Source organism: Pristiophorus japonicus, chromosome 1 (assembly GCF_044704955.1).
Source record: "Pristiophorus japonicus isolate sPriJap1 chromosome 1, sPriJap1.hap1, whole genome shotgun sequence".
NCBI lineage: Eukaryota > Metazoa > Chordata > Chondrichthyes > Pristiophoridae > Pristiophorus > Pristiophorus japonicus.
The window spans coordinates 370,429,527-370,452,769 of NC_091977.1; the positions used below are offsets into that span (position 1 = coordinate 370,429,527).

At 43.0% G+C, this 23,243-nt stretch overlaps 1 protein-coding gene across 1 annotated transcript in view; it reads right to left on the bottom strand.

The window, feature by feature from the left end:
• The window catches only part of ebag9 (estrogen receptor binding site associated antigen 9), a 59,841-nt gene that overhangs the window by 34,213 nt on the left and 2,385 nt on the right, over nucleotides 1-23,243 (bottom strand). Inside the window, exon 2 of the mRNA XM_070882860.1 lies at nucleotides 10,025-10,103. Within this exon, the coding sequence (XP_070738961.1) occupies nucleotides 10,025-10,103 (79 nt within the window). The remainder of the gene's footprint in view (nucleotides 1-10,024; nucleotides 10,104-23,243) is intronic.

Genomic DNA, 23,243 nt, shown 5'->3' on the forward strand with positions numbered 1-23,243 from the left:
CCTTCTCTTTCTGCCTTTCTCTTTCACTGGAATATATTTTTGTTGAGCACTATGAAAGAGCTCCTTAAAAGTCCTCCACTGTTCCTCAATTGTGCCAGCGTTTAGTCTGTGTTTCCAATCTACTTTAGCCAACTCTGCCCTCATCCCACTGTAGTCCCCTTTGTTTAAGGATAGTACGCTCGTTTGAGACACTACTTCCTCACCCTCAATCGGTATTACAAATTCTCTCCAGTGAAAGACTTCAGTGGCCAAAACAAGGTGAGCCTTTTGCTCACAAGAGGTTTCTTCACTGTTGAATCGCATATGTAATCTGTTGTCCACAGGGGAGGTACTGTAATCTACGAGACTCGACATTTAAAAGCTAAAGTCATTTTTTATAACCATTTCTTTCTCAGCTCGCAAGCAGAAGAGAACTGGTTCTGGAAAAATCTCGAAACAGCCCGGGGAAGGTTTCAGTAGGTAAGGTGGAAACAGCGCTATTAGGGGAAAAAAAAGGTTCTTAAAGGTTCTTATGTGATATGATTAGAAAAAAAATAAGCGCTAATCGATCAAAGGTTCTTATGTGATAAGAGTTAGGGTAATGGAACCATAAGTTTTAGGTTTGATAAGTTTTATTAGGATAAGTTAAGGACTCGGTCTGTAATGGCGTACAACGCAGACTGAGAATTGATTATTTGTTTAGATAGAGTTTAAGGTTATGATTTGTGTACTCGCATGAATGTTGTTTGTCCTAGCTGTCCTTGTTATACTGTTGTGTGCAATACCTTTGTGAAACATTGCAATTAGAGAAACGGGAAGAGTCACTAGGGAAAATTGTGATTTGGGAAAAACAAGGATTGATTAAGAAAACAGTAACTGATTGATCAACTACGATTGGTTCGTGCCAACATATCTCTCACACCCAGACTGAGCCCGAATTAAGAGCCTTTTCAGGCCACGTAACGGCCAGGAGAAGTGGGCGTAGAGCACTCGGTTAGCCGAAAGGATTGAGAGATCAGAAACTGTGGAAAATCTTAATCATCCAGAATGAGTGCCGGAGCAAGTTTAAACACTACAAAAGGCACACCAGCCTATGTCATGCTCCAGAATTGTGGTCAGTCTTCAATTGACCAAAGAAAAAAAAGGGGTAAAGTGGACTAAGGGTGAAAACAGGCCATTTCCACCCGATGGTTCATTTAATTTAGAGAGAACAACATGTCTAGAGGAGTGTCTTATAAACAGAGATCCAGGTAGAAGAGGTAAAAAAAAAAGGAAAGTAATAGAAAAGGCCTGGGTTCCGATTCTTCAAGCCCATATAAAATTAACAGAGGAAGTAAATCAATATGTAAAAAAAAAAGAACCCGATAGTGACTTATGGATTCAAAAAAAAAATAAAGCTGGCCAAAAAAAAAGAAGCTTTATTGAACGGAGAGAGACTTTTGTGAATGTCTTGTCTTTGAATGAGAGTGCTTCTGTGTTTTTTTCTCGTGTGTCTGGAAACCTGTTTGGAAAGGTTGTGGAACTGCCTGTTTGTTTTAGCTCCATCCACTTTTTCCAAACAGAGTGAAGTTTTTTTTAACCCTTCATGTAAGGGTTGTCCTGTATGTGGGAAGTTTAAGACATTTTAAGTTAGGAACGCAAGTGTGGATTTATTCGGATGAGAAGTTACGGAGCTAGGAAATGCACAAAGGGTAGGTTTGTTGAGACATGGTTTAAAAAAAAAAGAGAATTTATTTGACACACTCACTTACTTGACGAAAGAAGACACGCAATCATTGATTATATTGGTATGAAAGACATAAATTTAGTCTCGAAGTGAGATAAAGAACGGGGAAGGGAAGTTGTAATGCCTTGGGAAGTGGTGATGCCTTTTTTTTTAAAAAGCCTTTGTGGGTCTCTCGAGGTGCAGGCTGGGGGAGTACACTCCCATTGTCCTTGGTATAAAAGCTTCTAGCTCAGTAAGAGGATTTTTTTTAGATAAAGGGCCCAAGTTTCCACATGATTCGCGCCTGATTTTTAGGAGCAACTGGTGAAGAACGGACTATTTTAGAAATCGCAATTCTCCACATTTTTTTTTCTGCAGTTCTAGTCAGGTAGAACAGATCGAGTTGAGAACAGAATTTTTTCTTCAAAAGGGGGCGTGTCCGGCCACTGACGCCTGATTTGAAAGTTTCCACAGTGAAAATGTACTCCAAACTAAAGTAGAATGGAGCCAGTGAAGATTTTTGTAGAACTGAAAAAACCTGTTCTACACATTAAAAAATCAGGCGCAGGTTACAAATTAGGCGTCCAGAACGAGGTGGGGGGAAGGGAACTCATTAAATTCGACAATAAATCCTTATTTATATTTCTTCAAATAAATCCAACCTGAATAAACATTTATAAGCCAAGAAAAGATTAAATAAACCATCTTCCTACCTGTGTGAAAGTGCTTCAGCCAGGGAGAAATCTGCAGCCGTTCGTGCCGCTGAGCGGGGGAGAGAGAGAGAGAGAGAGAGAAAGGGGGGGAGGGAGGGAGAGAGAGAGAGAGAGAGAGAGAGGGGAGGGAGAGGGAGAGAGGGAGAGAGAGAGGGAGGGGAAGAGAGAGCGGGGTGGGGGGGGGGGAGGAGAGAGAGAGAGAGCGGGGGGGTGGGGGGGGGGGAAAGAGAGCCGGGGGGGGGGAGGGGGAGAGCGGGGGGAGGAGAGAGAGAGAGAGCGGGGGGAGGGGGAGGTCAGGTCGGATCCAGTGGGGGGGGGGGGGGGGGGGACGACAGGAGCAGGGGGCGGGTCAGTCCGGGGGGTGGGGGGGGAAGAGCGAGCGGGTGTCGGGGGGAGCGGGGTGTCTGGTCGGCGGGGGGAGGAGCGGGTGTCGGGTCGGGTCGGGGGGGGGGGGGGGGGTGTCGGTGTCGGGGGCGGGGAGCAGGAGCTGGCCGTGGGAGGAATCTTATTCACGCAGCCCCAGTGAGGCCATTGAGCCAGGGCTAGGGGCTGCATGCTTCAGGCCCCTCCCACACAGTTCGGCGCCTGGAGCTACTGCACTTGCGTGCCGACTGTAGCGCGCATGTGCAGAGATCCCGGCACTGTTTTCAGCGCCGGGACCTGGCTCCGCCCCCCCCCACAGCTCGTGCTGGCCATGCCGAGGGCCAGAGGACCTGTAAGTAGGTGGAGAATACCGAGGATTTTTTTAGGCGGCGTTTTAGGCGCGAAAAACGGGCGCCCAGCTTGGAGGGGCGCCCGTTTTTTTTCTTGTGGAAACTTGGGCCCAAAGAGTGGCAGTACAATATTTGAATTGGGATTTTGAGATATTTCAAAAGATCTCCTTGATCAACATTTTGGGTGTATTGGAAAAATCTTGGGTTTGGAAGCCTTTTAATAAAATTATAAAACAAGTACTTTACTTTCTGTGATCTGTGAATCACTATAAGCATAAATGAGAAGTCCGTGTAACACACTGATTCTTCCGGTTCAGAAGCCCAATAGTGACAAATGGAGGTTTGTCCATGACCTACGAGCTGTGAATGAATCTACTATATTCTCACAATGCTTAAAGAAGGATTTGGAATGAAGTATCCCGGAATGCTTTCCAGAGTCTTAAGCAGCCCCTCACTTCAGCACCAACCTTGGGATTACCAGATTACACTAAGCTATTCAACTTATTTGTGCATCACAAAATCGGGTTTTGCACAATCTGTTTTTGACTCAGTTACGTGGGGACAGGCAGCGACCGGTAGCGTATTTCAGTACCCAACTAGACCCAGTGGCACACGGACTACCAGGATGTCTTCCTTCGCTGGCAGCAGCTTATTATGCTATACAACAGGCTCAGACAATAACTCTAAATCATCAGACCATTCTATACATCCCACACTCTTGTCGAGATTTTACTTACTAAATGTGCCACCTAACCTCCGCAAGAACCACTAAATATGAAGTTGAACTGTTATCAAATCCGAACCTTATAATTGCTCAGACCCGCCACCCACTATTAATGACGTGCTGACCTTTCAGATACAGGCCAGTACGGAGGTGGTGGTGACCTGGACGAAGGATCAATGTTATAAAAATCCAGAAGGAATATGGGTTCACCACGACGGCCGCATGGTAGCGCCCAAATCCTTACTTCCATGGATTGCCCGATGTGTTCATACATTCACACATGCAGGCAAAGGGGGAATGGCAGATTATATTTCGGCAATTGCAAAACAAATCTGCGAAAATTGTGTTACCTGTCAGACAATGAATCCGGGTAAGACGGAAAAAGTAGAATCTGCCTCCCACCCAAATCCAGTGGAGCCTTTTGTACATTTACAAATGGATTTTATTGAATTACCTGTGTGTATGGGATTCAAGTATGTATTAGTTATTGTAGATGTGTTCTCTAGATGGATTGAAGCCTTTCCATGTAAAAAGGCCGATGCCACTACTGTTGCTAAATGTTTGTTAAAGGAAATCGTACCGCACTTCGGAATCCCTGCTAAGCTTTCTAGTGATAACGGGTCACATTTCACGGGAACTATTATAAGAGAAATGTGTAAAGCTTCACAGATTAATCAACGTTTTCATTGCAGTTATCATCCACAATCAGCTAGACTTGTTGAAAGATATAATGGAATGCTTAAAAATAAGCTGGCAAAATTATGCAATGACACTGGACTGAAATGGACAGAACTGCTGCCCTGAGCTTTGATGGTAATGCGATCTGCAACCAACAGAACAACAGGCCTGTCACCGCATGAGATCGTTATGGGACGTCCCCAACGACTACCTTTTACAGCACCATTTACTGCAAAACAAATGGACATCCACAAAATGGAGGAAAATATGTTGAGTTATTGTATTGCACTAACCAAATGTATTTCCAGCTTTCATTCACAGGTAAAGGAAGCTCAAGTCAAGCCAGCGGAAGGGAAGTGTCATAACCTGGAGCCCGGGGAATTCGTTTACATCAAAATCTTTTTAAAAAGCAGTCTACAGCCAAGATTTGAAGGACCATACCAGGTCTTGCTGACATCTAATACTGCAATCAAGGTAAAGGAAAGACCAACATGGATCCATGTGTCCCATTGCAAAAGGTCACCCGACCAGGAGGAAGGGAAGAAGGAACCAGAGGAACAGAAAAAGGAAGACTGAATAAGGAACTGTATGGACTATGGTGACTGATGGTGCTGGGCTTGACAGGGTTTTACTTTGCATTATTGATTATACCAGGGGTACAGACACGCCACCGAAGGGAACTGCAAGTAAACGTATTTATGGCACTGAGTCATAAGTATGCTCACGAAAGAAACTTGTCGAGTTGTTGGATATGTTCCCATGTACCTGTCCACTCCGAAGGGGGTATTCCCCTGAAATCTGTCCCCTTTAACGAATCAGAAATGGTAGAATGGTTGATAGTGCAAAATAAGACAAACCTAACCAAGGTGTCAGAAACGAAGGAGCAAACAGAATGGAGGTCAGCAGGGTATAAACTTACAGCCTTCCAGGGATGGTACCAGCCCAATTATAATAAAAACCGTCAGCCTCCCTTCCTAAGCATTACTCCCAGAATAGGAAATCCTGAAAGTATAATATGCCTAGTGAGAAATGAAACTAAAGGACCAGAAATGGGATGCAGCAAGTGTTCCCAAATGACAAGTCACAACTAATCCCACTGATGGGAGAAAGATAGCAACCGTTGGCTGGACAATGGTCCATAACAAAGCCCCAGGTGAAGGTTGGGAAGGTGAGACCACTCGAGTATGGATGGCGCGAAAGGACCAGGAACTGACGTCCTAAAATTGCACCTACTTTATTTGTGGCCATAAAGCCTACCCATGGTTACCAGCCAACTGGACAGGGTCCTGTTACTTAGGATATGTGGTACCCTTTATCAGATCAATAAATAATCTAAGGGATGCCTATGGAAGTCAAGATTTAAACGGGATTTGACATGGCTAAACAAAATATTTAAGGTAATGGTGCCACCCTATGGAATAGCATCAACCGAATGGCAGTTACGGGAACTGGCTAACTTAGTCGAATCAGTAGCCAACGCGACTTCCCAAGCCTTTGAAGGGGTGAATGATGAAATGGTAGCTATTCGAACAGTGGCTCTCTAAAATCGTATGGCCTTAGATTATCTCCTAGCCAAGGAAGGAGGGACATGCGCATTAATAGGTGGAGAATGCTGTACGTATATCCCAGATAAATCAGAAGAAATCGGCAGTCTAGCTGAATACATTAGGAAAAAGGTAATAGAGTATAAACAGACAGTTGGCCAGGATGATATCACCTTGTGGGGTTGGGCATCGGGATGGTTGGGATCCCTAGGGAGATCTGTGTTACAGGGTTTGATCATATTCCTGCTGATAGTCTTCGCCCTCTATCTATTATTGGTTAAGTGTTGCTGTGCCAGGGTGGGAAAAACCATGTTACCTACCGAGACCACGGCTAGAGTTATGGTAGCAACAACTACTGAAGGCTCTTGTGTGGAAATGGAAATAGAGAGACTGTACAAGATCAGAATGGATTAAGTTGTCCTTGTGAAGGACAAAATGGGGGAATGTGGAAATGTATTTTTATCTAAGCTGATATCACACGGTATTTTTGTGCCCTTTTTAATATATAACAAAATGGAATCCTGGTCCTTCCAGAAATTTCTGCATAAAGCAGTCGGCTTGCATAAACAGCTAAACCTGGCTTGAAAGGGCTGATAGCCACCAGACAGCTAGGAGGCAAGTACTGCTGAGACAAGTACCCCCCCCCCCCCCCCCATGGTGCTCTCCTATTGTCTATACAACACCAGTTCCATGCCACCCCACCCTTTTCGAAGTACTCAAACCACCAGCCATTATCTCTTGTAGAGACCTCATCCATTTGATGCAAAAAGATAACTGACCAGGAAACTGGACAATCCTGACACAATGCAAGGCAGGTAATAGCTCATTACCACACTCCCATCGAGTAATGGCCAGCTGGCCAACTAATAACCCTGACAAAAGGAAATATCTGGAAACCATGTCAGGACAAGGATGTAGTAATTAACTATCTGTATTCACTGACTGCGAGACAGAGCCAATACACAGGGAGAGGCCATAACTTGGGTTTTACTGTATAAATATCTCGTGAAACTGTACCATTTCGGAGGTGTTCACTTAGCCATTGACTGAGTGTGACCTTTCCCTTGCTAGCAAGTAAATTAAAGAAACTTCTGCCGGAGCTGAAGGTGTCAGTCATTTATCGGAGGTCGAGATTTCGACATCCCACACGTTAATCTATTTTCCCAGTCCACTTTAGCCAACTCTACCCTCATACCTTCATAGTCTCCTTTATTTAAGCTTAGTACGCTGGTTATAGATCCAACTTTCTCACCCTCCATCTGAATTTGAAATTCAATGATGCTATGATCACTCATTCCAAGGGGATCCTTTACCAGGACATTGTTTGTTAATCCTGTCTCATTACACAGGACCAGATGCAAGATAGCCTGCCCCCTGGTTAGTTCCGTTACATACTGCTCAAGGAACCCATCCCTTATGCACTCTATGAACGCTTCCTCAAGGCTACCCTGAACAATTTGATTTGTCCAATCAATCAATATGGAGGTTAAAGTCATCCATGATTATTGCTGTTCCCTTTTTACAAGCCCCCAATATTTCCTGGGTTATACTCCGACCAACAGAGTTGCTACTGTCAGGGGGCCAATAGACTACACCTACCAGCGACTTTTTCCCCTTATTATTCCTTATCTCCCAAACTGTTTCAACATCCTGATCATTTGAGCCAAGATCGTTTCTCACTATTGCAGTGATTCCATCCTTTATCAACAGAGCTATCCCACCTCCTTTTCCTTTCTGTCTGTCCTTCCGGATTGTCAAATACCCCTGAATATTTAATTCCCAATCCTGGTCACCTTGCAACCACGTCTCTGCAATGGCTATCAGATCATACCCATTTGCCTGTATTTGTGCCATCAACTCATCTATGCTGTTATAAATGCTATGTGCATTTAGACAAAGTGCCTTTAAATTTGTTTTTTTTAAACCCTTTTTTCCTGCTTGTTTCCTCTCTCCTTCAAACTAATTTTCTTTATTTTTGCTTTCTAATTCCAGCTTTACTCCCCTCCCTACTGAATCCATTCTCAGGTTCCCATCCCCCTGCCAAGCTAGTTTAAACCTTCCCCAATAGCACTAGCAAACACCTCCCGCGAGGATATTGGTGCTGGCTCTGTTGAGGTGCCAGCCGTCCAGCTTGTACAGGTCCCACCTCCCCCCAGAAGCGGTCCCAATGGCTCAGGAAACTCAAGCCCTCCCGCCTGCACCATCTCTCCAGACACATACTCATCTGCTCTATCCTCCTATTTCTGTACTCACTAGCTCGTGGCACTGGGAGTAATCCGGAGATTACTACCTTTGAGGTCCTGCTTTTTAATTTCTCAACTAGCTCCCTAAACTCTGCCTGCAGGACCGCACCCCTCTTTCTACGAATACATTGATATAAAAAACCACAGTCAGGTTTTATATAACCAGATGTAGCTTTCTCTTCTCCAACCTAACAATGTACTTCATTTCTAATCTTGAAAGAGAAACTGCTATTTGCCCCACTCTGAATTTTTCTACTTCCCACACTAACCATCCTTATGTTAATGACAATTATCCTGCCTTCTGGGACAGTTTTTGCAATGGACCAGCAACCTTAAACTGAATTGCGAAACACTGGGGCCAATTTTCCTCATCCGGATACCCATTTGGGCACCATTTTCAGGGCGTCTACATACAGAAGTTCTACATTCCCTTTGCACATTTCTGAGGTATCGCTGAGGCCCTTTGACTCTGCACTTAATGCAAAGGAAGAAATAAGCTCAGCTGTTCCTGTCCTCTTCAATTGTTCAAAGTAGGGGGGGTGGTTAATATGGTTTAAGTGGGACACTAAATAATAAAATTCGTATCTAGTCCATTAAAATAAGAATTATTACAAACTGTGGAGGGTTAAAGCTTTGCCCAGATCATGGTCTCTGACTTGATGCAATTAATAACGTAAGGGACTCCAATATAATTTAGGAAATAGGAGAGGGAGAGCACAGATATATGAAAACACATTATTTTATATTTTTTGCCCATTGCTCAGATCTCCATAACAGAATAAATGCTGACACACAATGGTCCAGTAGCAAAGCAAGCGAAGATGTAATTTCATTAGTGCCAACTGAGGGTGAGAGTATAACTAGGAAATATGCACTCTATTCACTTGGGGTAATTTGCAAAAAACAATGCTATTTATATACTTTTACGAAGTTAGTATGCAGTGAGGCATTACTTGAGCAAAGACAATCTGGTCACCTAAATTCCAAGTGGACTTTTATGTACCTTTAAAAAAAAATAGTTCACTAACTCTGTTTGTACCCAAGAATATTAACACTCTCGTACAATCTGGTCACATAAGTTCTAAGTGGACTTTTATGTACCTTAAAAAAAAAACTAGTTCACTAATTCTGTTTGTACCCAAGAATATTAACAATCTCGTAGATCACCTTGGTATGAGATTCCAGATACTTGCCTTTCCAGAATAAAGAATGCTTACCTGAGAAAGCTTCTAGTTTAACCTATACACCGTTGATACAAGAGTAAGATTTACAAATGTTCTGAAATCAGCGGTAATATTAATTTGCACTAAAGTTTGAACCTCTCATGGATCTTACTTGTATATTTTTGCAGATGTACAATTGTGCTGTTTGGATAAAGAGTCAGTGTAAACAATAGGTAACTATTGTACCTTTACAATGTGAACTACAGAACCACCAAATGTTAAAGCACCTAGCAAGGTGCAGACATTTTTCATCCCGATCACGTTGCCAACATAAAATGCTGCTGGAGTGTAACAAAGCTTCAAGTACGGTTTGAAAAGTGGATGTAATCGCAAACTTTGGAAATTAAACTACAGCAATTACTATCTGTCATGGAAAGTCAATCTGAATTCATTTACTTTCAAACTCCCATTGTATTATACCTAACAGCAGCAAAATAAAACATACTCAATAAAACATGACTTTTTACTTACTGGTGAGACTAAATGTTTTCAAAATGGGTACCTGTTTAGGAACAGATGAATAATCAACCGTTGTTGGCAAGGTTATTTGATCTCCACTCAATTTCCTACCCCTTCCAGACCTTGAGGAAAAAAGAATGCACCATTAGCATACCACAATGTGTATTCTTTTATATTCTTTAACAGCTAAAGCAATTTATTAAAATAATTTGAAATACGATGCTTTGTTTTGCAAAAGATCTAGAAGATAGTTAGCCACCTGGAGTTCAACAACATCACATGAAGAGATGCCCGCAGGGATTTTTGGTTTGAATATTCTAATAGCATCGGAATAAAAACAATTACTAAACTGTCATGATAGAAAGAGGAGAAAAAAGCTGAAAACTTTGCTTTAAACATCACAAGTCAGCTTATCAAGTTTAATATTTTAGCTGCAATTAAAACTGAGCATTGGACTAATGTTCAGTCTGGCTACCCATTTATACAATTAGGCTATTTGCTTAAAGCAGATTTGCTTCCAAGTATCAAGCTCGGACCTCAATTAAAAAATGGTGGCTCAGAACCAGTGACCTAGCTGGAATAGGAAGCAATTTTTCTACAGATAACTTCAAACAATGGAACTGGCAGTGCCAACAACCTTGAACAGTACCTCCAGGAGAAGCTAGTGCAGAAATGAAATAATTGTACCTGCAAAATACTAAGATGATTTTTACCAACAGGTGCATCTTTAAGTATTAATCCCTTAAGGCTTCAAAAAAGCTCTTTATTTTGCATCAGAAATATGATTGTAAGTACACTGCTTATCAGTTTTAATTTGGAGATTCACCCTGTAGCTTGCTCAGATGAAGAAAAGATGCATACAGGAATTTTGTTTTTCAGTAACCTTTAGACAGGCATGCTGCATCTATTTTAAAACTCACATCAACAATCTGCCAACTTACCTCACTCTGTAAATTATGCATTTGTTGCCCTTGTCGCCATGTCCTTGTAGGCAGTCCCTCGGAATCGAGGAAGACTTGCTTCTACTCTTAGTATGAGTTCTTAGGTGGCTGTACAGTCCAATACAAGAACCACAGTCTCTGTACAGGCAGGACAGACAGTGGTTGAAGGAAAGGGTGGGCGGGGAGTCTGGTTTGCTGCACGCTCCTTCCGCTTGATTTCTGCACGTTCTCGGCGATGAGACTCGAGGTGCTCTGCACCCTCCCGGATGCACATCCTCCAGTTAGGGTGGTCTTTGGCCAGGGACTCCCAGGTGTCAGTGGGGATGTTGCACTTTATCAGGGAGGCTTTGAGGGTGTCCTTGTAATGTTTCCTCTGCCACCTTTGGCTTGTTTGCCGTAGATGAATTCCGAGCAGAGCGCTTGCTTTGGGAATTTCATGTCTGGCATGCGAACTATGTGGCCTGCCCAGCGGAGCTGATCAACTGTGGTCAGTGCTTCAATGCTGGCCTGGACAAGGACGCTAACGTTGGTGCGTCTGTCCTCCCAGGGGATTTGTAGGATCTTGCGGAGACATCGTTGGTGGTATTTCTCCAGCGACTTGAGGTGTCTACTGTACGTGATCCATATTTCTGAGCCATACAGGAGTGCGGGTATTACTATGGCCCTGTAGACCATGAGCTTGGTGACAATTTTGAGGGCCTGGTCGTCAAACACACTTTTCCTCAGGCGGCCACAGGCTGCACTGGAGGCGGTGTTGGATCTCGTCGTCAATGCCTGCTCTTGTTGATAGGAGGCTCCCGAGTAAAGGAAGTGGTCCACGTTGTCCAGGGCTGCGCCGTGGATCTTGGTGACTGGGGGGCAATGCTGTGCGGCGAGGACAGGCTGGTAGAGGACCTTTGTCTTACTGATGTTTAGCGTAAGGCCCATGCTTTCATACGCCTCAGTAAATACTTCGACAATGTCCTGGAGTTCAGCCTCTGTTTGTGCACAAACACAGGCATCGTCTACGTACTGTAGCTCGACGACCGAGGTTGGGGTGGTCTTGGACCTGGCCTGGAAACGACGATGGTTGAACAGGTTCCCATTGGTTCTGTAGTTTAGTTCCACTCCAGCAGGGAGCTTGTCAACTGTGAGGTGGAGCATGGCAGCGAGGAAGATTGAGAAGAGGGTTGGGGCAATGACGAAGCTCTGCTTGACCCCGGTCCGTACGTGGATTGGGTCTGTGATGGATCCGTTGGTAAGGATCACGGCCTGCATGTCATCGTTGACCAGGCGGAGGATGGTGACATACTTTTTGGGGCATCCGAAATGGAGGAGGACGCTCCATAAACCCTCGCGGTTGACAGTGTCAAAGGCCTTTGTAAGGTCGAAGGCGGCCATGTATAAGGGCTGGCGCTGTTCCCTGCAGCTGTTGTGTTGCAAAAATCATGTCCGTCGTGCCCCGGAGTCAATATTCTCCCCACTCCACTTCTCAACATTTGCACCACACAAGTGCAGACAATGATCATCTCCAACAGGAGAGTGCGTAACCACCTCCCCTTAATATTCAATGACATTACCATTGTCTAATACCCCACCATCAACATCCATGGGTCCCTATTGACCAGAAACTCAACTGGACCAGCTACATAAATGCCATGGCAACTGGAGCAGGTAAGAGGCTGGATATTCTGCAGCAAATGGCTCACCTCTTGACTCCAAAACCTCTCCACCATCTATAAGGCATAGGTCAGGAGTGTGATAGAATATTCTCCACTTGCTTGAATGGGTGCAGCTACAACAACACTCAAGAAGCTCGACACCAACTAGGACAAAGCAGCCCGCTTGATCGGTACCCTATCCATAAGCTTAAAGAAACATCCAGCAGGGGTGCAGTGTATACTATACCATCTGCAGGATACACTGCAGTAACTCACCAAGGCTACTTCAACAGCACCTCTCAAACCCCTGACCTCCACCACTTAAAAGGTCAAGGGCAGCAAGTACATGAAAGAAAGAAAGAAAGACTTACATTTATCTAGCATCTTTCACGACCACCCGATATCTCAAAGCGCTTTACAGCCAATGAAGTACTTTTGGAGTGTAGTCACTGTTGTAATGTGGGAAATGCGGCAGCCAATTTGCACACACCAAGCTCCCACAAACAGCAATGTGATAATGAACAGATAATCTGTTTTTTGCAATGTTGATTGAGAGATAAATATTGGCCAGGACACTGGGGATAACTCCCCTACCCCCTTCTTCAAAATAGTGCCATCGGATCTTTTACATCCACCTGACAAGAGCAGATGGGGCCTCAGTTTAAAGTCTCATTCGAAAGACAGCACCTCAGCACTGCACACAAGTGTCAGCCTAGATTTATGTGCTCAAGTCTCTGGGGTGGGACTTGAACCCACAACCTTCTGACTCAGAGGAGAGTGTGCTATCCACTGAGCCACAGCGGACACTAAATGTCCACTTGGGAGCATCATCACCTCCAAGCTCCCCTCCAAGTCACACACCATCCCAACTTGGACATATAGCATCGTTCCTGGGTCAAAATCCTGGAACTCCCTTCCTAACAGCACTATGGGAGTACCATCACCTCACAGACTGTAGCAGTTCAAGGTCCACCATCACCTTCTCAAGGGCAACTAGGATGGGCAATAAATATATATTGCGAATGAATAAAGAATACAATTGACAACCTGTTGGGGTACTGTTTCACAGGCACTAGCCACCCACCACAATCTGACTCAAGTGGACATTATTTATTTGTGAACCTGCACTGACTATTTGACCTTGGAAGCATCATATCCAAGTCTGATCCTGTCCTCACCGACACCCACACTTTAAAAAGGGCTGAGAACAGTAATCCAGAGCAGGAACTCTGACAATACTTTTCTTACCAACGCAGGGGCATGTGATCAAACATAGCATTCCTACTGTCACCCCAGCTGAGAGGAGGAAACTCAGCAGAGACTGGTGATCGAATGTTGGGATTTCCCTTCTCTGCATGGATTAATTACCTACTGGATTAAGCAGTTGATCCATCAGAGAATACTAATTAACTATTCTTCTCGGTACTAATTTACAACTGCCCTACTGGAGGAGTAAGGTGCTACACAGATATATGGATTTTCAGAAGGTGCTTGATTGTTATAACCTGTTATAAAAGTTCACTAAATGGTATAAGAGGAAATGTAGAAGCATGAATAGAAAGGTGGTTGCCTGACAAGAAATTAAGAGTTAAGATTGGAAGTGTAATCCAACTCCAATGCTAAAGTCCACTTTTATTCTTGAGATAATAATTTGGACTGGGGTTTAAAGAGCATGCTATCAAAATTTGCTGACGACACAAAAGTAGGGAGTTTGGAAAACAGCAAAGAGAACTACAAGAAAGTTCAGAAAGATACAAAGGCTGGCAGAATGACGAGACAGACGGTATATACAATTTAATGCGGAGAATTCTGAGGCAATACCTTTTGGGAGAAAAGACCAGAAAGGAGAATATAATCTAAATGGAAAGACCTGAAGCATGTAGAGGAACAGAGAGATCTAGAGGTACAAATAGGCAATTCCTTGAAAAATGCAAGTGCAGATAAATAAAAGCTTAAAATGACAAGGGTTTTATAAGTATGGCAGAACCTATATTAGTGCAGTGGTTATGCTACTGACAAGTAATCCCAAGGCTTGGATTGATAATCCAGAGAACGAGTGTCCAAATCCTACTTTGGCAGTTGGAAAATTTGAATTGAGTTAATAAAATTTGGAAATAAAAAGCTGGCATCAGTAAAGGTGTCCATGAAGCTGTCAGATTGTCATAAAACCCCAACTTGTTCACTAATGACCTTCAGGGAAATCCCGGTCTGGCTTACAGTGACTCCAGTACCACACAACATGGTTGACTAATAACTGCCCTCTGATATAACCACTCAGTTATATGAGTGTATCAAACGCAAGGCCCATCACCACTTTCTCAGGGTAGCTAGTGATGAGCAATGAAAGACGGCCTTGCCTGTGATATTTCACCCCACCATTGGTGGCCGTACCTTCAGCCATCGAGGCCCAAAGCTCTGAATTCTCTTCCTAAACTGCTCCACCGCTCTCTTTCCTCCTTTAAGATGTTCCTTAAAACCTACCTCTTTGACCAAGCTTTTAGCAACCCATCCTAATATGTCCTTCTTTGGCTCAGTGTAAATTTTTATCTGATGACGCTTTTGTAAAGCACCCAAAGACATTTCACTATGTTAAAGGCGCTATATAAATGCAACCTGTTGTTATAGCCAGTTTGGAGTTTTAAAGTGCAGCTGTTTGAACTAAAGGTGAAAGTTCCAAGGCAAAACTCTGAAATTGCTCCTAATCCTAATGATTATCAAGCAAATTTCCAGGCTGTTAATCCAACTTTACAAATTACATTATTCACTTCGAAGCAGCTGGCACAAGATAAATCATGTTCAGTATAATATTTTATCATTGATGTCTGTGCTAATAATCTTCAATCTGATCTTGGAGCTCTGTGAAGGAAACACGTGAATATGCACTCACCCTTTTGTTTGTGATCAAAGTTAAACTAAATATATTTACATTTTCCATCCCTATCATCATCATTTTATAGATTTATCAATCTCAGTTCTGAGACTTTTGTCAGTTATATGAGACTTTCATTTTCCCCCAATATTATGTTACATGTCTGTTAGACATAAACCTTCAGTACTGGCTGCCTTTCCCTTGCAATCTAATACTAGATGTGACACAAGGTATGCTGCATTTATCTTCACCTCCAAATACAGCAGTATCATGACAATAAATGCAGTGCCGACTGCCATCTATTCCAAGGCTCTCACTCGCCCATACCGGTTAACAAAGTCATCTTTCACTTGCTGGCTTGTATTGACCTTCGCCAGCCACTGGAGAAGGTCCAATACTCAAAACAAAATGGCAACTTCAAAACACATTTACAAATTTGCAGTTCCTTATTGCTCCAATGATACGGAATCTGCTCTGCAATATAATCATGGTAAATTCCACAGCACTGGCACCTCCAGAATATGCTGCAGAACAAGTTCTTGAATATAAAGAGATACAGAAACAGACGGGGCAACAGTTTAATGATAGCTTCAGCTGGTTGTTTGAGATATGACAAAGTTCACATGTACCATTTACACTATGTAACATTTATCTCAACATAGAAAGTAGGTGCAGGAGTAGGCCATTCGGCCCTTCGAGCCTGCACCACCATTCGATATGATCATGGCTGATCATGCAACTTCAGTACCCCATTCCTGCTTTCTCCCCATACCCCTTGATCCCTTTAGCCGTAAAGGGCCATATCTAACTCTCTTTTGAATATATCTAACGAACTGCCCTCAACAACTTTCTGTGGTAGAGAATTCCACAGGTTCACAATTCTGAGTGAAGAAGTTTCTCCTCATCTCGGTCCTAAATAGCTTACCCCTTATCCTTAGACTGTGACCCCTGGTTCTGGACTTCCCCAACATTCTTCCTGCATCTAACTTGTCCAATCCCGTCAGAATAAGAACATAAGAATTAGGAACAGGAGTAGGCAATCTAGCCCCTCGAACCTACTCCGCCACTCAACAAGATCATGGCTGATCTGGCCGTGGACTCAGCTCCACTTACCGGCCCGCTCCCCATAACCCTTAATTCCCTTATTGGTTAAAAATTTATCTATCTGTGATTTGAATACATTCAATGAGCTAGCCTCAACTGCTTCCTTGGGCAGAGAATTTCACAGATTCACAACCCTCTGGGAGAAGAAATTCCTTCTCAACTCGGTTTTAAATTGGCTCCCCCATATTTTGAGGCTGTGCCCCCTAGTTCCAGTCTCGCCGACCAGTGGAAACAACCTCTCTGCCTCTATCTTGTCTATCCCTTTCATTATTTTAAATGTTTCTATAAGATCACTCCTCATCCTTCTGAATTCCAACGAGTAAAGACCCAGTCTACTCAAGCTATCATCATAAGGTAACCCCCTTAACTCCGGAATCAGCTTGGTGAATCGTCTCTGTACCCCCTCCAAGGCTAGTATATCCTTCCTTAAGTAACGTGACCAATTTTTCTATGAGATCCCCTCTCATTCTTCTAAATTCCAGTGAATGTAAGCCTAGTTGAACCAGTCTTTCTTCATATGAGAGTCCTGCCATCCCGGGAATCAGTCTGGTGAACCTTCGCTGCACTCCCTCTATAGCAAGAATGTCTTTCCTCAGATTAGACCAAAACTGCACACAATACTCAAGGTGTGGTCTCACCAAGACCCTGTACAACTGCAGTAAGATCTCCCTGCTCCTATACTCAAATCCCCTCGCTATGAAGGCCAGCATGCCATTTGCCTTCTGTACCTTCATGCCTATCTTCAATGACTGATGTACCATGACACACAGGTCTCGTTGCACCTCCCCTTTTACTCATCTGTCACCACTCAGATAATAATCTGCCTTTCTGTTTTTGCAACCAAAGTGGATAACCTCACATTTATCCACATTATACTGCATCTGCCATACATTTGCCCATTCACCTAACCTGTCCACGTCACCCTGCAGCCTCCTAGCATCCTCCTCACAGCTCGCACTGCCACCCAGCTTAGTGTCATCTGCAAACTTGGAGATATTACACTCAATTCCTTCGTCTAAATCATTAATGTATAATGTAAATAGCTGGTGTCCCAGCACTGAACCCTGTGGCACCCCACTAGTCACTGCCTGCCATTCTGAAAAGGACCCGTTTATTCCCACTCTTTGCTTCCTGTCTGCCAACCAGTTCTCTATCCACGTCAATACATTACCCCCAATACCATGTGCCTTAATTTTGCACACTAATCTCTTGTGTGGGACCTTGTCAAAAGCCTTTTGATAGTCCAAATACACCACATCCACTGGTTCTCCCTTATCCACTCTACTAGTTACATCCTCAAAAAATTCTAGAAGATTTGTCAAGCATGATTTCCCTTTCATACATCCATGCTGTCCTGTACCGATCCTGTCACTGCTTTCCAAATGCGCTGCTATTACATCTTTAATAATTGATTCCAATATTTTCCCCACTACCGATATCAGGCTAATAGGTCTATAATTCCCTGTTTTGTCTCTCCCTTCTGTTTTAAAAAGTGGGGTTACATTAGATACCATCCAATCCATAGGAACTGAACCAGAGTTTATAGAATATTGGAAAATGACTACCAACGCACCCACTATTTCTAGGGCCATTTCCTTAAGTACTCTGGGATGCAGGCTATCAGGCCCTCGGAATTTATCGGCCTTCAGTCCCTTCAATTTCCCTAACACAATTTCCTGCCTAATAAGGATATCCCTCAGTTCCCCCTTCTCTTAGACACTCGGTCTCCTAGTATTTTCGGGAGGTTGTTCCTGTCTTCCTTAGTGAAGACAGAACCAAAGTATTTATTCATTTGGTCTGCCATTTCCTTGTTCCCCATTATGAATTCACCTGATTCTGACTGCAAGGGACTACATTAGTCTTCACTAATCTTTTTCTCTTCACATATCTATAGAAGCTTTTGCAGTCAGATTTTATGTTCCCTGCAAGTTTACTCATATACTCCATTTTCCCCCTCCTAATTAAACCCTTAGTCCTCCTCTGCTGAATTCTAAATTTCTCCCAGTCCTCAGGTTTGCTGCTTTTTCTGGCCAATTTATATGCCTCTTCCTTGGATTTAATACTTTCCCTAATTTCCCTTGTTAGCCACGGTTGAGCCACCTTCCCTTTTTAATTCTTACGCCACACAGGGATGAACAATTGTTGTAGTTCATCCATGTGATATTTAAATGTCTGCCATTGCTTATCCACCGTCCAAATTAGAAGCTAAATTTTGTGTACTTATATGACAACCAGTTTTTTTTCAAAAACAGCTGTGAAAAAGTTGTTTTTCGGAACTGTAACATGATTATCAGATCAAGAGTGAAGCTATTTAAATACTAAGCTAAGAACACTAATATTTTTCTTAACGTGCAAGATGCTATTTGAAGCCCCTATTCAGAATTCTCCCCAACTGCAATCAGTTACAAATCAGGAGTACTGCAAATTTCATGAATCGAGACTAGTGTACAGCGACTTTCGCTGCAGCCAGTTTCCAAAGTGTTGAATTTATAAAGAATCCTATTTTAATGTATCCCTGCATACATGCAGCAATAATTTCACATTAACACACTGCAGGAAATTATGAATGAGAAAAGCTGTTCAGCTATCACGTCGACTTCTTGAGCAGACCATGTACAATCAATCTAGTCATGGCTGCGACCTCAATTGTATAATTTCTTCAGCAATATAAAATGATCTCGTCCCCCCAAATGTTATCAGCTGAACTCCAGGTTATCCTTGCGCCTCCATTATTCAACCGTAGCCAGTTGTTTTGCTATATTTGGATCTTTTAATTTTGAATTAATTTTCAGTGTCTCGGCGCACGAACCAGCATTTGCGATTAATCAAAATATCTTTTGACAGAGCGCATGCATCCCCGGGAGAAGGACATTCGTGGGGCAGAGATTTGGGCTATTCACCCAATTCCTGCCCAGTGAATATCGCTTACACGTGGTAAAAACAGGTGTATAGCCTACTTTTACCAGTAAGAATTTTAAAACCTAGAAAAATTAAATTTTAGCACTAATTTTTATATTAAAAACCCTGTCCACTAAGGTAAGTTTAGTTTTAACCTTATTAAAACATTTTTTTAAAATTCAAAAATATACTTTATTTTCTAAAACATTTAATTAAATTCAATTTCAATTAATTTTAAATATGTGAGGTGTTTTTTTTTAATTTATTGTGTTGTGTTTGTGTTTTGGGGGGTATGCTCATTGATAGTATTGGGAGCTCGTACAAACGGAGCTCCCGTTATCAAGAATGAGAATACAGGTATAACGTCTCGAATCCAGCTGTCCGAAAACCGGCAACGTCCGAAGACCGGACATTTTTGAGGCGGTCAAGATGGCGACATTGAGCGGCGAGGGACGAGGAAACCGATAAAAAAAACAGTAAAAAACGCAGCACTGGGGGGCTGCAGGTGGCAAGAATCGGTGGGCAGCAAGGAATGCCAACAGAACATAAGAAATAGGAGCAGGAGGTGGTCACCTGGCCCCTCGAGCCTGCTCCGCCATTCAATAAGATCATGGCTGATCTGATCATGGACTCAGCTCCATTTCCCTGCCCGCTCCCCATAACCCTTTACTCCCTTATCACTCAAAAATCTGTCTATCTCCGCCTTAAATATATTCAATGACCCAGCCTCCACTGCTCTCCGGGGCAGAGAATTCCATGGATTTACAACCCTCAGAGAAGAAATTCCTCATCTCAGTTCTAAATGGGCAGCCCCTTATTCTGAGACTATGTCCCCTATTAGTTTCCCCTATGAGTGGAAATATCCTCTCTGCATCCAACTTGTCGAGCCCCCTCATTATCTTTTATGTTTCGATAAGATCACCTCTCATTCTTCTGAACTCCAATGAGTGTAGGCCCAAACTACTCAACCTATCTTCATAAGTCAACCCCCTCATCTCCGGAATCAACCTCGTGAACCTTCTCTGAACAGCCTCCAAATCAAGTACATGCTTCCTTAAATATGGAGACCAAAACTGCACACAGTACTCTCGGTGTGGCCTCACCAATACCCTGTACAGTTGTAGCAGGGCTTCTCTGTTTTTATACTCTATTCCCCTTGCAATAAAGGCCAAGATACCATTGGCCTTCCTGATTACTTGCGATACTTACATACTAACTTTTTGTGTTTCATGCACAAGAACCCCGCAATTTTTTCCCATTTAAATTATAATTTGCTTTCCGGAAAAATTCGAAAACCGGCACGGTCTCGGTCCCGAAGTTGCCGGATTTCAGATGTTGTACCTGTACTCCATGTTCATTGGTGGTCTAGGCCCACGTGATCCCAGGTTATGCTTACGTTCCTGGGAAATGTGTGCCCATGCGCTGGGCTGTCTATCAAGACCTCTAACCATAAATATACATTCCTCCGGGACCACCAGGTACTTTCGGAAAAAAATTTTTGGTCGGAGGCGTCCGCCCGCAGGAAGCCTCCGACCACAATTTTCGGGCCATTGATTAAACTATAGCTTGAATAAAAGCTGCACTGCAAAAGTTTAATGTAGAAAATCTGTATCTGCTACACCATAAGATAGCCAGTTTTATAAATAGTGAATCATTCAGTATGCTTATAAAAAGAGGCATAGGAAGTTATGTTAAACCTTTATAAAACATTGTTAGGCCCTGGCTGGAGTATTGTGGACTATCCTGAGCACCACACTCTTGGAAAGATGTCACCGCCTTAGAGAGGGTGCAGAGAAGATTTCCTACAATAGTGCCTGGGATGAAAGACTTCAGTTACATGGAGAGACTAGAGCAACTGGGTTGAGTGCCTTAGAGCCAGTTAAGGGGAGAGTTGATAGAGATGTTGAAAATCATGAAGGATTTTGATAAAATAAGGAGAAACTGTTTCCAGTGGCAGAAGCCTCGATAACCAAACCACACAGATTTACAGTAAGTGGCAAAAAAATCCAGGGGTTATATGAGAAAAATAAATTTACAGAGTTATGGTGATCTGGAATGCACTGCCTGAAAGGATGGTGGAAGCAGATTCAATAATAACTTTCAAAAGAGAATTGGAAAAATACTTGAAGAAAAAACAATTACAGCACTATGGGGAAAGAGCAAGGGAGTGGGACTAATTGAAGAGCTCTTTCAAAGAGCCAGCACAGGCACGATGGGCCAAATAGCCTCCTTCTGCGCTGTATCATTCTATGATTTGATGATTCTAGCTGTACCAGGAACCAAACAAAAAAAATGAATGTCCTTTTAAATGAATTGCAATAGGTAATTCATAACACAATGCAAATAACAGTGAAAGTAAAATCATAAAAACCTTAAATGAAGTACACATGGGTATTTACTTAATATAGTGGACCCCAAATCATTTACACATAGGAAATGTAATAAATCAAAATATATTACAAATTACATTTTACACACCTGTAAGGGCGAATTTCACAAGGGCCTGAGAAATGCTGGGGCCTAATGTTACTGTGGGCATCAGAGAGGTCATTCTCTATTCCAGTGGGAAGCCACACTCATAGGAAGCGTGCAAACAACATTGTAGGCCCAACTCACACATGTTCTTTGTGAATATAGCTTCTCATTAGGAGCATAGAATTAACAATCACGTCAGAATCATTAACACTGGTCAAATGAGCAAAATTCTCTCTAATCCACAATATATTGCCTTTACCCCAGCATCAAGGCATCCCGCAAGAGATCAATGACGGCTTTCATCTATTAGGCATCCCAACAGGATGGCCTTGAAATCCCAATCTTCCCGGGTCTGTACGGACCCAGGAAGGCATCGCAAAAGTCAGTTTTTCGGCGCGCAATCGCGCATATGCCGAAAACCGGCTTTTCCGATCTCTCAAGTTTCTGGCTTGACAGATCCTTCGCATCTCAGGGAGAAGGATATTCCCACGGCAGAGATTGGGCTATTTTGCCCATCTCTTGCCCTACGAATGTCCTTAAAACTCTTGCGCCTGATAAAAGTTTTAAAACATACAAAAATATAAAAAGAAATAAAAAATTTTAAACACATTTTAATGTTAAAAACCATGCCCACTAAGACAAGTTTATTTTAAACCATAATTAAAACAATTTTTAAAAATCGGCAAATTTATTTTTTTACAAAAACATTTATATCAACTTTAATTTCTATAATGTATTTATGTGAGGTTTTATAAAAAAATTTATGTAGCGTTTGGGGGTGTTTCAGCCAAGGAGGAGGCCTCAGGACCGGGATCTCTGGTGGGCACAGCAGAAAGGCAGGTGCAGATCTTTTTAGCCATTTTCTGGCGAGTGCCCGTGGGAAGCAGAGGACTGGGATTTGAGGGCCATTATCAGTGCCTGTTCTTTGTTCATGTCCGTTCAGTTGCTTCTGCCGCTCCGCTCCCTTCCCCAAACCCACCGGGCCAAACTTCATCTAAGGTTCCTACCTGCCCTAGCACAGCACTCATATTTTTCTATAATATCTCTGCTATCTCTCCTCATGTCCTCTCCATCTTGCTCATATGATCCACCTCCTGCTCCCTCGATCCTATTCCCACCAAAGTACTGACCACCCAATTTTCCTTCATCTCCTGACCTCCATGTTAGCTAATATTGTTAACGGTTCTCTCTCTTCAGGTTCTGTCCGACTCCCCTTCAAATTTGCCGTTCTCACCTCTCGCCTAAAAAAAAACACCCTTGACCCCTCTGTATTTGTAAACTACCGCCCCATCGCCAACCTCCCTTTCCTCTCCAAAGTCCTTGAATGTGCTGTCA